The 14418-nt window shown below is 55.9% G+C and overlaps 1 protein-coding gene across 2 annotated transcripts in view; it reads right to left on the bottom strand.

The window, feature by feature from the left end:
- Positions 1-13057, bottom strand: part of KCNN3 (potassium calcium-activated channel subfamily N member 3) — a 182828-nt gene extending 169771 nt beyond the window's left edge. The window contains exon 1 of one of the 2 annotated variants that reach the window (XM_010348370.3): positions 11804-13057. In XM_010348370.3, the coding sequence (XP_010346672.2) occupies positions 11804-12718 (915 nt within the window). In that variant the 5' untranslated portion in view covers positions 12719-13057. Of the gene's footprint in view, positions 1-10720; positions 10795-11803 lie in introns of those variants that run through there. The other variant, XM_039459988.2, reaches the window with a different exon arrangement.
- Between the last annotated feature and the right edge of the window lie 1361 nt (positions 13058-14418).

Here is a 14418-nt window from a genome sequence, read left to right as displayed (position 1 = left end):
TGAACCTGTAGCATCCTCCTTCCCTCCTCCCTCTACCCCTCCCTTACTCCGTGAGCACAAAGCATCCCCTGGGGCTCTGGGGGAGGCTGGCAGTGCAGTGTGGGTGGCACAGTAAGGAGTGGGGTGGGTGGGAGTGGAAAGCTCAGGGCGGGCAGGAGAGCCCAGCCTAGGGTGTGAGAGGCAAAAGCGTGTCTGCCACACAGCGTGCGAGCAATCCCAGCTCCACCGTCTCCCGGCTGTGAGACCCTGGGCAGGTCCCGTAACCTCTCTGAGCCTTGAGTCGGCCATCTGTAAGATGGGGGGAATTACATCTACCTCACAGGGTTTTGTGAGGCCTTAATGAGATGAGGTGTGTCAACACACAGAGTAGGCCCCGAATAAACCTTTACTCTCCTCTTCTCTGCTGCCTGTCACCTCTTCACTCCTGAATACAACCCGGTGTTACATTGGAGTCCTTATGAGAGCCGTGCATTCCCCCGGCTGCTGTGGACGCAAGCATTGTATATGATCCCATCCACTCTCGAGGAAACCCTCATGACTCCGCTCCAATCTAGACTTGCTCTCGGCTTGCATCCATCTCATTCCACGCTTGAGGGATCTTTCCATCGGCGGCACACAGCACGCACCCCGTCTAGGGTCTTCCGCCAAAACGCCCTCCCACCAGGCTCAGCACCATCACTCTCCTGGAGCAGGGAAGGCATCTTGGCAGAGCTTAACACCAGGTCCAGCCCAGAGCAGGAGGGACCGGGAAACGGGGCCAGCTGGGAGGGAACTTGTATGATCCCAAGGCCGCTGAGCTCTCAGAAGAAACAACCAAGGTAGAACCCACCATTGCCCAGCACAGACAAGAGGCCCCTGGGCGCCAGCTCTGCCCCACGTTGACTTCTCCACCTCTCCACCCACAAGAAGAATTAAAAGCCCACCTCCCGGATAAAGAGGCCGCTGCACAAGGCCACACAGCTACGTAGCCAGGATTTGAACCCAGGCCTGCAAGGAAAGCCTGTGCTCTCCTAGGAAGAGTTGGTGCAGAACAACACAGCTGGCTGGGGAGAGACCCCTGGAGGGCGTGAGGCGCAGACTGCCTGCATGCCTGCCACCTGCGGCAGGGCTTGCCACACAGTGGGTGTTCAGGATGTGTTTCGGGAGGAGGCATGGGAGAAAGAAAAGGAGACTAAAACCAGGAATTCCTGGACTCCAGCTATCCCTCTGCCGCTAACAATGCTGTGTAGCCTTAGACAAGTCCTGTAACTTTTTTTTTTTTTTTTTTTTGGAGACAAGCTCTCACTATGTTGCCCAGGCTGGTCTTGAGTTCCTGGGCTCAAGCAATCCTCCCACCTCAGCCTCCGAAAGTGCTGGATTACAGGCATGAGCCACCACGTAACTTCTATGGGCCTCGGGGTCCTATAAGGAGGAGGGTGGTCGTTTCCCTGCCTTCCTCACAGGGGTGGGAGGTATTTGTAGGGATCCTGCCCACCCCAGCTAGCACACCTGGCTGCCCATGGAGCTTGACCATCCAGGGCAGGTATGGTGCCCCCTTGAGGTCTCCCCTGCATCCTCCACCATTGCCATCCAGCTCTCAGCCTCTCCAAAGGCCGAGGCGCAACCCTGAGCAACATGCCTACCCCAAGCCCTCACCTTGGGAAAAGGTAACATCGCCTATGCCAGCAGCTCTGGGCATTCGCATGTGCAGGAGCTTTCTGGGGAGCCAACATCCTACCCACTGGAAGCCAGAAAAGAAAGGAAATAGCTAAACTCCAATTTGGTAAAATCAAAAATCTCAAAAGGGGTTTTGCTCTCCAAAAATTCCTGCGAGGAGGCAGGCAGGTGCCAATTCAGGCAAAGAGGCTAGGAGGAGCCCCCAGTTGCTGGCAGCCCAGGAACAGCCACTGCCGGGCTGGCCACCTGCCCAACCATTGGCAAGTGTTATCCTCCCCAGGCTAGTGGATGTCAGTCTCCCCACATCCACTACAAACCGGGACACTGAGGCTCAGAGGGTTGGAGGCACAGAGCTTCAGGAAAACCAACAGTGGCAGATAGGCCAGAATGAGACAGGCAGCCTCTGCCTGCCTCCCTGCAGGGCCCCTCTGTTCAAAGCCACCGATGGGTCAACAAGGTCCAGTGGCTCAGGCCAGGCTGCAGGTCATCTGCTTCCTCCTCTGTATCTACTGGGCAACCCTGGGCAGGGCAGCCAACTTTATGGCAGCTTTATGGGTCTCTCCATCTATAACCTGAAGCAAAACACCAAACAACCATCCTTGTAGATGCCGCCTGGCAGGCCTGGTACCAGCAAGCTCTAAGGAGTAGGTGCCAGCTCAGCCCCTGCAAGGATCGCCCTTGAAGCTGACTTTCCTGTTCATTTGACACTGAGCATCACTCCTGTCCTTTAAGAAAAACGTCCAACAAGCTGACTCAAAAATAACAGATGCCAATTTGCATATTATTTCACACATCGTTTGCAGGCTGTTCATTTAGGATCATCAAGGCTCTGCTCAGAATACAACGCTGGTTACCTGCAACCAGGCCTTGTGAGAAAAACATGGCTTTCACGTAGGGCAAGCCCTGAGCATGTCCCTCCCCTGCCCAGCTGCTCTTGCTGCCCCCTGGCACCTGGCTGGGAACGTCACCTACTGCTGCAGCCCTGGCGCTCCAAGCAGAGTGAAGGGGCACAGAGAACCTTTGGAACTCTAGAAAGCACCCTGACTCAGGTCTCGAAGGGGGAATCGTGTTCTCTTGACAAAGCACCAGGCAAGCTGTGACAATCCTTTTCTTCCCAGCCTCTGACCCAGGCCAGCTTCGCGGTTCGGCTCTCCCCGTGGCCCCGCTCTCTTAGCCTTTTTCTGCCTGGTCATCATGTGTCCCCCTGACCTTCCTCCAGGCCTCTCAGCCTCTGGCCTGGCCCCGTGGGTTTATTTTTGTTCTCTCTCCACCTGTCTGATTTGCATGTCCACACCCGGTTAGCTCTGCCCAGGCCACAAATCGCTGACTGAGTGTAGAATAACTGGGCCCCATGGGGTAAGAAAGCTCCAGAAGTCCAGCCCAGGCCACCACTGCAGCCCCACCCTCCAGGGAACAGCCCACATCCTTCTCACTTACACAGATTTACCCAACAAAATCTATCCAGAAACATGACTGGGGAGCTCATCACGGGGGTAGCGGGGAGGCCATCTGACCTCATGAGAAAAGGGCGTGTTCCACACGTGCTCTCCAGGCAGGGACACCAACTCGTCTACAGCCACCTGCAGACAGTGGAGGGGTGACACGGGCATACATGCCCCTCCAGCCTTGATGCTCCAGGTGGCATCTTCTAACCACCACTCTAATAAAAGCAACAGTTGGTACCTGCTGAGACCCAGTGGCTGGCTGGCTCTGTGCTGGGTACTGAGTTACAGCCAGGAGTTGTGATTCCTTCTTAACAGCTGAGGAAACAGGCTTTGGGTTCAGTAAGTTCCCAGAGGACCCGTCACTAGTGTGCCACCCAAGTTTTGTTTTGTTTTGTTTTTTTGTTTTGTTTTTTTTTTTTTGTATTGTTTTTGTTTTGAAATGGAGCCTCGCTCTGTTGCCCAGGCTGGAATGCAGTGGTACACTCTTGGCTCACTGCAACCTCTGCCTGCTGGGTTCAAGCAATTCTCCAGCCTCAACCTCCCAAGTAGCTGAGATTACAGGCTCGCGCCACCATGTCCAACTAACTTTTGTATTTTCAGTAGAGATGGGTTTTTGCCGTGTTGGCCAGGCTGATTTTGAACTCCTGACCTCAGGTGATCTGCCCACCTCAGCCTCCCAAAGTGCTGGGATTACAGGCATGAGCCATCGCACCCAGCCCCAAGTCCTTAACCACCAAGCCCAGCCACCTCTGAGAAAGAAGGATATCAGGTCTTCAGGGGAGTGCAGAAAGAACTCTGCGGCCCTGGCGGTCACCGATGCTACTAAATATTCCATCCATCACGGTGCCCTTGCCCTGAACATGTGCTCGCTGCCTGGCCAAAACCTTTCTGGATGAGACACAGTCTCCTCTTTCCTTCCTGCATGCCCCTGTGTGTAATGCACAGCAGCAACTCGAAGCTGCCCTCATGCCCGATCCGTTCCCTACACACTCTGCCCCTCTCCCCGGGCTTCTCACACTGAGAATTGAACTCCCGCCCGGGCCCCGCCCATCCTGGCTTGTCTGGTCCTTCAGGGACCCCCCCCCACCACCTCCTACAGGGAATCTACCTAACGTCCCCAGTCTGAGTCACTGTCTCCTTCCTCAGTCCTCCCAAACACCAACACCATAAACCCCCGTCCAGCCAGGATGGATGCCATCTGGGTGGTGCCCGAAGCCTGGAGAACATGACGCTCAGGACTGTGGCTGCTCATCTTTGTCATGAAACATGATCTGGAATCAGACTGCAAAGCCTCGGCACAGGAAGGGAGTTCAGCTCCTGTTTTTAGGCCAGAGAAACGGAGGCCCAGAGAAGAGAGGGACTTGACAAAGATCACACAACAAGCTGGAGGCAAAAGGCAGACGCACCTCCTGAGGGGCTCAAAGCAGACACGGGCCTTTTCCCAGCTCTCACGGCCCACGACAGAGCTCAGCAGAGGCGTGAGGCACAGACAGCGGGTGCTCAAGAATGAAGAAACCTGTAGAACCAGGAATGGAGAAGCCCTTAGAGGTCCCTGACTCAAACCCCCAGCAGAAGTTTGTGGTGGGCTTTGGAACAGGGAAACCAGAAGTGCACTGAGACCTGAGCTCTCATTCTAGAACCATCTCTCCTGAGATGGGCACTTGGAGTCACTCAACCCTGGGACCCCCCCTGTGCAGCCTGGTTTTCTCATCTGTGAAACAGTTGGTCGTAATGAGCCCTGGGCCAGCCACCGTGGGGGTCGTGAGGGACCCAGGCATGAAAATATCTTGTAAGATGTAAGATGCTGAGCTCATGTGACTGTCCCCGATCTGCAGCCACATGCCCAGTGCTGGAGGAGCAAGGCCGAGGGGAGGGGAACAGAGCTGTGTAGGGACATGTCCAGTCAGGCCTGGGGGTCCTGCTGACCCTCCAGGGGTGGGGGGTTGGGGTGCTGGGGGCTGTGGCAGGGCTTTTGCAGGATGGGCTTTCAATTTCCCTGTCAGCCCCACACCTACCCCCTCGAAGCCTGCCCAGTATCACCCTGATGGCAGTAGCACCAGACCCCCCGAGAGGAAGCATCAAGAACTGACCTTGGGCAGTCCACAGTCTCGCCCTGCACCCCGGCTACCCTGGGGACCCACACTGGCCCTGGCTGCCGCTCCAGCGGGTCTTCTCTGGGACCCGCACCGGCATCTCCCATCCTCCCTCAAGCCCTTCCTGCTATGCTCTTGGTAACGTTCCTCTGCCCCAACGTTTTGCATCACAGGTCTCAGGGCCATAAACTCAATGTGTCTCCTTTAAGGCGACGGGCAATCTCACCAGCCGCAGCAGGCACGGGAAAGGGCATGAACTTGGGAGTTAAATGGGCCTGGGTTCTTATCTCAGCGCCACCACCACCGCTAGCAGTGTCAGCATGGCCCGGTGACTTCGTCCACACAGGGGGCGACTAGCAAGACCTGCTCATTATGCTCCCGGTACAACGTAAAGCCAGCCCTGCGCTCAGCAAACGGTCCTTGCCTTCCCTTCTCCTGTCACTCAGCAACATCCCAGCCTGCCCAACTAAGTGCTGGGCGACCAGACAGTAGCGCGGTCCCTGCCCCCAGACGCTCCTCCGGTCCTTTCCCTCAGATCCCAGCTGCGTTCCTGGGGTGGACTGACAGGGTCGGGGGAGGGGGCACCTACAAACCTATTCACCTCCCCCGGACTTTCCTCGCCCGAAGAAAAGGCACTAGAATGTTCCTACGACAGCTCTTGAGAAAAGCAGTCTCAGAATTCCCCACCCTCATTATTCAAAGAGGAATAGGTGGCTTGCTTTCTTGCTCTCCCTTTGGGGTTTTGAAAGAAAGAGAAAAAAAAAAAAAAAGAGCTACCAATGAACGCGCTGGCCTGCTTGTCACTGAGCTGAGTAAAGTGGTATTTCATCAATATACAGCCGCCCCTCACAACCCCCGCACACTCATTTTCTCCCCCAAATGTGCTTCGCAAAGAACTGCAACAGAACCGAAGCGCTCTATTCTGATTTTCCATTTCCATTCGGGCCTCAGATTCTCTACAGAGGTTACTCAAATTTCTTTTCATTTTGATTTCCTTTACCTTCTATCTTTTAAAGCAGATCTTTTGACCATGGCCTTATAAATCGCTCTTCCTGAAAGCGCAGTAAGAGAAATGTGAGGCCATCCGATGGCTTTCTAATGAGGATCTGCCAGAGATAAATGCCCCAGCCAGGATGCCACTGCCCGAGCGCCCGGGTGACGCCGCCTGTGGGGAAGGGAAGTCCGCCGTGTGATGAGTCTTTCCCCCAGGACAGTTATAAATAGTGTGGTGACACGCAAGGGAGAAGCATATATAAAAAGTTAGCCGTCCCTCTGTGGGTTACAAATGCTTGACTCATTTACAGACTGTCCACAAAGATTATAAATAAAGTCACCACCACCCCACGGCGGGCAGGGGTGAAGGCCATTTTCACGCTGTCAGAACCGCGCTTGCCCTCCTGTGAGCTGACACACTCAGCGTGACCTGTGAAGACACGACGCGCGCCCAGGGCCCTTGGCAGCCGGCTCACAGGCTCTCGGCCAGTCTCCTGCCTTCTGCATACTGGTCCTGCAGGGTGACCCACAGGGAGGGTCCACGGGAAGGGCTGGAAAGGGTCTATCCTACTCCTGCTCTTCCGCCACGTCTGAAACACAGGCACCGGTGCCCGGAGGCATCTTCTCAAAAATACCAGGACACTGTGACCGCCAACAACCTATCCCAGAACAGCACCTGGTCAAACGGAAGACGCAGAACCACTCGGCAGGTCAAGCCTGGGCTGCTGCTCCGCCCTTCTGCAGACAAGGCTTCCGAGACCAGGGAGGGCGGAACTGGGGCCTGTGATACTACTCAATCATTTGGGCTGGATGCTGGGGGTGGACTCACGGACCTCTTTGAGGTCTGCAAAGAGACAGACAAGTTAGCCTTGGCCTAAGAGAATACCTTGGCCTACCTCTTTAAAGAATGAATGGCCAGGCTGGACACCGTGGCTCACGCCTGTAATCCCAGCACTTTGGGAGGCCGAGGCGGGCCGATCACGAGGTCAAGAGATCGAGACCATCCAGGCTGACATGGTAAAACCCATCTCTACTAAAAATACAAAAACTAGCCAGGCGTGGTGGTGGGTGCCTGTAGTCCCAGCTACTTGGGAGGCTGAGGCAGAAGAATCGCCTCAACCCAGGAGGCAGAGGTTGCAGTGAACCGAGATTGAGCCACTGCTCTCCAGCCTGGTGAAAGAACAAGACTCTGCCTCAAAAAAAAAAAAAAAGATGAATGGCCAGAGGACCAGGCTTCCCTGGACATGCAAAGAAGCCTGCGCCACCAGGGTGGCCTGCCATGCTGCCTGGGTTACCCCAGTAACGAGACCAGGCAGGGGCAGCAGAGAGGAGCAGAGGGGCAGGAAGTTGATGGGGCGGGCAAGATGGGGGCATGGCTGGGGGGTGGGCAGAGGGTTGGTTCTGCCTGGGAGGAGAGCTGCAGACCAGTTTCGAGGCCGGGGGTGGGGAAGTGGCTTGAGGTTGTACAGACTGGTGGGAAAGGAGAGCCACGCGGCTGCACCAGCATTCTCCAGCCTCCCCCGAGACCACCCCACAGCCCAGCGCCTGCGCCCCAGGAGGAACGAGGCCCACGGGTGCCTTGCCCCCACACAGAGGTTACCAGCTCAGCCACCAACGCCATGGCAGGGTCAGGGTGAAGTCACAGCCTGGGGAAGGGGGAGGGCAGCCAGACCTTTCCCCTCCCTCATTCTTTCTGGACCCAGGGAAGGCAGCATAGAGGTAATTTAATGCAATGGAGCAGGTGTGCCCCAAACCAGCGCTAGAAGAAAATAAGGAACACCAAGAAGGACTCCCCAGGTCCTTGCTCCTCTACCCGAGTGACACAGATAGGTAGAGACGGCGTGACTAAGACTCTCAACAGAATCTCTAGACCAGGTCTTGTCACCGTGTCTAAGCCTTCGGAGAGTAAACCTGCCTATTTAAAAAAAAAAAAAAAAAAAGGATTCCTTATTTGGTTTAGGGTCACCTGATACCTTTAGGAGCTTACGGAGGCCATCTCAAGCATCTCTCTGCCATTTGGTCTCATGTCCCAGGCACAATGATGAGAAGCGCTCCTCTTATCTGAGCTCGCCCTGGAATCCAGCCCCACCTCCCTACTCCTCCGGGCTGATGCCTCCCAGCAGAGCTTCCTCCCAACGCCAGCACCTACAGGCCTGTGAGGCAGAAGCTGGGATGTTCTGTCCCGGCTGCTCAACCCCCTCACACTGGCTCCCATTTGCATTCACGGAACACGCTCGGGGCACATGCCACACTCCTTTTCAAGACACCCAGGCCTGCGTGATGAGTTCCTTCCCCAGCAACAGGCACCCGCCAAACACCGGGGAACGGCAAGGCCACAACCCCACGGGAAAAAAGCAGAGAACTTCAGAAAGCAGCAGCTCAGGCACGAGGTTAGTCAATCTTCAATCACCTGGGGGAAAAAAAAGTTTGTCCCCTCCCAGAGAGCCTCTGAGTGGGAGCTGCCACTGGCGGGGCAGCGCTACCTCATCTGCCTGGTGCCCCTAAGGTGGCTTCGTCCATCCGCCTGCCTCCAGACTGGTCAGCATGGCCAACCAGGCACACAAAGCTCTCCAGCAAACAAGAGTGTCACCTGTCCCTCCCCAGGGTCCACTGAATGTCCCTGAGCTCTCTTGGGCTGCGACTCTTCATCTAACCCAGGCCACAGAAGAGTAGAGTCCATTTCCTCCGTGAAACTGAGACACAGATGTTCACCTTCCCCCAAGAACAGACCATGTTCAAAGGTGGTCTCCCGCCAGCCTCAGCTCCTTCTCAGAACTTCTTCCCTCCCTGATACAACTTCTCACTCCATCCACAGGTCTTAGATCCCAATCTGTTAAGGCCCCAACTGATTTTACAGCCAGAGTGAGATGTCAGGAGAAAGACAGCTCCTTTCCTGCCATCATTGTCATCATCAATAACAATCACAATCGATCCCATCTGTTGAGCAGGCAGAGACGTGCCTTACACTTCTCTAATTTAATTTTCGCCACTCGACAGCTGGAGAAACAGGCTCGCTAAAGCTCCAGGACTTGTCCAAGATCACACAAATAGTAGCAGCAGAGCTGGGATTCCAACTCTGGCCCAGTTCCTTGAAACGACCCCATTTGCCTCCAGGAGAGAGGGGTACCTACTTTGGCCCTGCTGTGTCTACAGCGCCTGGTACCTAGGAGACACCCAGAAAAGGCCTGTTCCATAAATGACTCAAAACATGGACGGACACTGCAGGGGTGATGAGTGGGCGGGCAGGGTAAGTGAGCTCTGCTCATTACGGCACCAGCCCCCAGGTGCACAGGACGTGGCCACTGAGGCAAGCAGGATCTCTCAGCTGCTGCGCCCTCGGTGCACGCCACTGCTGCTGTGAGGGTCTGTGATTTAGAAATGGGGAGAGCCAAGCACCTCAGGTGGCCCCACCCTTCATTCACCGCAAATCTGCCTGCCCATCTCTGGAAAAGCCCCTTTCCCTGAGTTCTCCCTCAGGGGTGCACCTGCTCCAGGCAGGGAAGAGGCCCCAACCCTGCACAGTGGTGACCCTCCCATCACATTAAGACAAGTGTGTGTAGATCCCACGCTGGGATCTGTGCATCTGTGCACAGCCACTGCCTCTGGGAAGAGCCGTTTCCTTAAGAAGTCTGACCATGGTGTCACTGAAAGAGAAGGTGCTGGGGCTGCCCTTCCCCACACCCCCCTTGCATTTGGGCCTTCATCAGTTTCCCCCAGTAAGGGCCCCTGGTCTCCAGGGGAGGACTGGAGAGAGCCAGGGCTGTGCCCAGGGCAGTTGCCAGCCCTGGCAAGACTGCCAGCCCCATCTCCTGGAGTGCCCAGCAGGAGAGGCGGTTCTGAGAAGGCAGTGAGCAGAAGGACCCGCAGACGCAGAGGCTCATTACAGGGAATGACTAAGTGAGCTGCGATTCCAGGGGAAACCCCGCTCGCTTCTGCTCACTGAGACGCTCTCCCTTGAGCTATTTTGACGAAGGCAGCTCCCAGGTGCCACCCTCAGCCAGGCCAGACCCCTGAGAGCAGCCAGGTCCCTGGAGGACCCTCTGCCTGGAAGTCTTGGTCCTGGCTATTCGGGTCGCCTTGACAGGTCCGCCCCACCCTTTTCCAGGGCGGGAAAGTCTGCCCATCCCCGGTTAAAGCGAAATGCTGGGAATGGGGGAAATCCGATCAGCACCTCCTAGGTTTTTGCGACTGGATTTCAATAAGGAATGTGACAGTCTCGCAGCAGCTGTGCCCTGCCTGAAACAAGCTCTATTTGAAACCTCCAACAGCTGAACCCCTCCCAGCTACCCGCTGGCAAGCCTGCCCAGCCACCCCCTGCCCCAAATGACAAATAAATAGAAAAATCCAAGCAACAAGCAGGCGCATGCATACGTACACACACACACACACACACACACACACACACACACACACACCAACAAATTGAGAGTGGGGGTATCGTGGGGCCACTTGTCCCTCGACTCACAGGTCTCCAAGCCTTCCAGCCCACCGCAGGAGGGCTCCCCGGCAAGCAGAGCATCGGCAGAAACCCACCTTCCTCCATCTCCATTCCCTCTGGGAGGGAAGCCCCCTCCTCCGTCTTGGAGCTGGACTGAGAGGCTGGAGCAGTGGGGCCAGCTCCCCACTAAAGCCAGTGCCTGCTGTTCTCCATCCGGGCGCACACTCACACACACACTCATCTTTATTTATCCCAAGGAGAAGGAGTTGAGGTGGGAGGGGAGAACTGGGGCTGAGCTGGGGCGCGGGCTCTCAGGGACCGCCCGGGAAGCCCTGTCATCCCATCCCAAGGAAAGGTGCTCCCCCAGCTGATGCCAAGGCGGCGCCCAGTTGCTCTGCCCGGGGAACACCTGTAGCCATTTTTATCAGGAGATGTTTATGAAGCAGCAGCAGGTTCATGGAGTCCTCTCTCCTGAGGGAAAGGACCACTGATTTCCCCCAGCTATATTTTTACGCCATGCCCTCAGGAGACCCAGGTCATGGATGGTTTTCTATTTTGCCCGAGTCTCTCTGAGAAGACGAGGGAAATAGAAACTTGGGAAGAGAGAGAGAAGACAGGGAGAGAAGGGACTTGGGCAATGGCATGGAATCCCCACCCCCCACCCAGACATTTATTTCTTTTTTATCCTCAGGAAAATGGAGTGGAGCAGGGAGGGGAGGAGAGGAGGGGAAGTCGCAGGAACTGGCAAACACATCAAGGCGGAGTGTAATTAATTGGTGCGTTAAGCTGCTGGGTTATGCTTTAGGACGAGTGAGCCAGGAGGAAAAACGATTTCTCAGAAGGGATTCTTTAATCCTCCCTAACAGAGAGTCTGCAAATTAGACACAGTGTGTGGGGATGTCCCCTACCCACCAAAGGAAGCGAGGAATGAATTCTCCCGGGATCAAGAAGGAAAACCACGGGAAGTTAGAGTGTTCAATATAACTGAGCAAGCGCCTCTCACCACCACCACCAGCACCTCTCTCTCCTAGTCTCCTTCCCAATCTCGCTCTCAATCACTCTCTCAATGTCTCTCAATCTCTCTCTCTCTCTCTCAATCTCTCTCTCTCTCAATCTCTCTCTCTTGCTACCTACATATTCCTTTTGTTCAAGGTATAAAGAGAAACCACAGCCCCTACCTTTGAGTACAAACCCCAAGAGAGCTCGGTCTCTATCACCATAACAACAATTCCAAACATCCCAAAAATCAGAGCATAGTCACTCAGTCGCTTTCTCTTTTCAAACAGGGCCCTCCTGTGTCCCAGCTTATAGCCAATGTTTTGGTTTTTCCGCTTGTTGGCTTTGGGGAAGGTGGTGCTGCTGGCGGTGGTGCCGGCATGCTGGTGGTTGTGGGTGGCATTAGGGTGATGGAGCAGGGTCTGGTGGGCATGGTTGTCCTCCCGGGAGGAGATGACGATCTCCGGGGGGTTGCTGGGGCTGAAAAGCTGGAGGGGTTGGCCCTCAGTCTCGGCCTCGATGAGGTTCCTCCGGGAGGCGCTGAGGCGGCTGAGGGGCTTCATGACCCCACCGCTATACTTGCAGGAGCTCATGGCGATCTCCGTGAAGGGGTTGCTGTCCCGCCGGTGCACCAGGGGGCTGGCCTGCCGGTGCCGGCTGCCTCCGCCAGGCCCACTTGTAGCTGTGGAACTTGGAGAGTGGCCAAGCAAGTGGTCATTGAGATTGAGCTGGCTGCCTTGCCTGGAGGATGGGTGGAGGATGGCGGTGGAGTTGGACGAAGGGGGGGCCCTGAAAGCGGTGGGAGAGGAGTGCAGCAGGCCAGGGTGGACGGGCTGGCTCTGGAGTTGGGCGAGCTGAGACAGGGGATGCGGTGGCTGCTGCTGCTGCTGCTGCTGCTGAAGCTGCGGAGGCTGAGGCTGCAGCGAGGGTCCTGGGGGCTGCTGGGGGGCTGCTGGTGGCGCTGGCGGTGGTGGCGGCGGCTGCTGCTGCTGCTGTTGCTGCTGCTGCTGCTCATCCCCAGAGGATGGACAGGGGCACTTGGGGTCTTCATCCAGGTCCCCCACCCCCGAGTCATGGAAGTGCCCAGAAGTGTCCATCTTGGGGCCTGGCTGTATTCCCTGCAGCACAAGCCCCCACCCCAAAGCCACCCTCGCTCCAAAGATGTCCTCAAAGAAAGCCAGGCATCCAATCTCCCCCACCAGTGTCTTGGCTCCAGTCCTCTCTCTTTGGCTTGCTTCGGTTCTCTGGGGCTGCCTGGAGTCCAGACGCTGCCACTCAAGAATGCATTGTATTGGGCAGGGAGGGAGAGCAGGAGGGGAGCTTGGAGGAAGAAGAGGGGGTGAAAGAACTCTCTCAGGAGGTGGTCCTCTAGGAGCGTGTGAGGCCAGGCTCAGCTTCACTCCTCGCTGGCTCAATAGCTTCGCTCGCCTCCTCCTGCCACTGTTACATTGTAAGCCAAGCCCACTTATTAGCAGCTGGTCTCATTGGCTTGGCTTAACTCTCCAACCTCCTCCTAGCTCCGCCCCCCGCTTAGGCTCCTCCCCGGAGGAGGGGCCTGGCGTCTGCTCCGGCCCCGGTGGCGGCGCAGCGAAGGCTGGGAACTGTAGTTTTTGCTCCCCCGCCCCGGAGCTGAGCCACTGCCCTCTTTCTCTGACAGGTATGGCCACAACCCGCAAGCCCATGGCGACAAGGGATGTTCGCTCACGCGAGGCGATGGGGAGGAAGGACAGAGGGCCTCCTAGGGAGGGGAGGTGTGTACCCTGATGAGGGGAAAGGCAGACGGAGGGGAAGGCAAACATTTATTAATCCCCAGGGTTCACCATAGGTTGTTTCACACATATTATCCGGATACATTCTCCAAACACCCAAGGCGGTGGGCAGTATGGTCTCATTTACAAAGCCTGATGCTTAGAGATGCTGAGTACCAACGTCAAGGTCACAGAAGCGCGGGGGGTGGGGGGATCTGCCTCCTGACACCGGGTGGATAAACTCACCTACCATTGACAGAGTGCCTACGCCGTGTGTTCAGGCGCCCTATTTCCAACCCTCACATCAGCCCCACGAAAAGGATGTCAACTTTCTCCTTTTACAGATGAAAATGAAGAAGGAGGAGGAGGAGGAGGAGGAGGAGGAGGAGGAGGGAGAAGAAGGGAGGAGGGAAAGAAGAAGGGGAGGAAAGAGGAAGAAAGGACAATTAGGGGAAAAGAAGGAGGAGGAAGAGGGAGGAAGGAGGAGGAGGAAAAGGAGGAGGGAGGAGGAAGAAGGAAGAGGAGAGAAAGGAAAGGGGAAAAACCACTCGAACACTCAAACATAGATACATAACTTGTCAGATGTCACCCCGTTTGTAAAGATGCTGGGATTTGAACTTAGTCAATCTGACCCTACAGATCCTACACTGTCTCTCAGAACACATTTCCACTACGATACTCAGTTCAAAGTGGTTGTTCAATAAACATTGTTCAAATGTTGGATGGGGGAAAGCCAAGGAGAAGCTGTTGAGGAAGAACTGGCCTCCCCAAAGCAGAATGTGTGAATGGGGACCATGGCTCCAACCCCTTCGCTAACAGCTCGGCATGGAGTCACAGGGGGATCTGGCAGGAAGATTCAAGATCCCCCATGGTCATTCCCTGCCTGATTTGCCCCATGGGGCTCTGGGAGTCAGAGCTAGGAACAGCTGCTGGCTTCCCAGGTTCAGAATCATCATCATCAAGTATTTATTAAGCTCCCACTGTGTACGGAGGGGGTTCTAAGGGATGGGACCAGAGCTGAATTTATGTTCGTTTCTAACTGCAGCAGC

The sequence above is a fragment of the Saimiri boliviensis genome, chromosome 19 (assembly GCF_048565385.1).
Source record: "Saimiri boliviensis isolate mSaiBol1 chromosome 19, mSaiBol1.pri, whole genome shotgun sequence".
Classification (NCBI taxonomy): Eukaryota; Metazoa; Chordata; class Mammalia; order Primates; family Cebidae; genus Saimiri; species Saimiri boliviensis.
The sequence above is the reverse complement of the archived record's forward strand: the minus strand, read 5'-3'. Positions and strand labels throughout refer to the sequence as shown.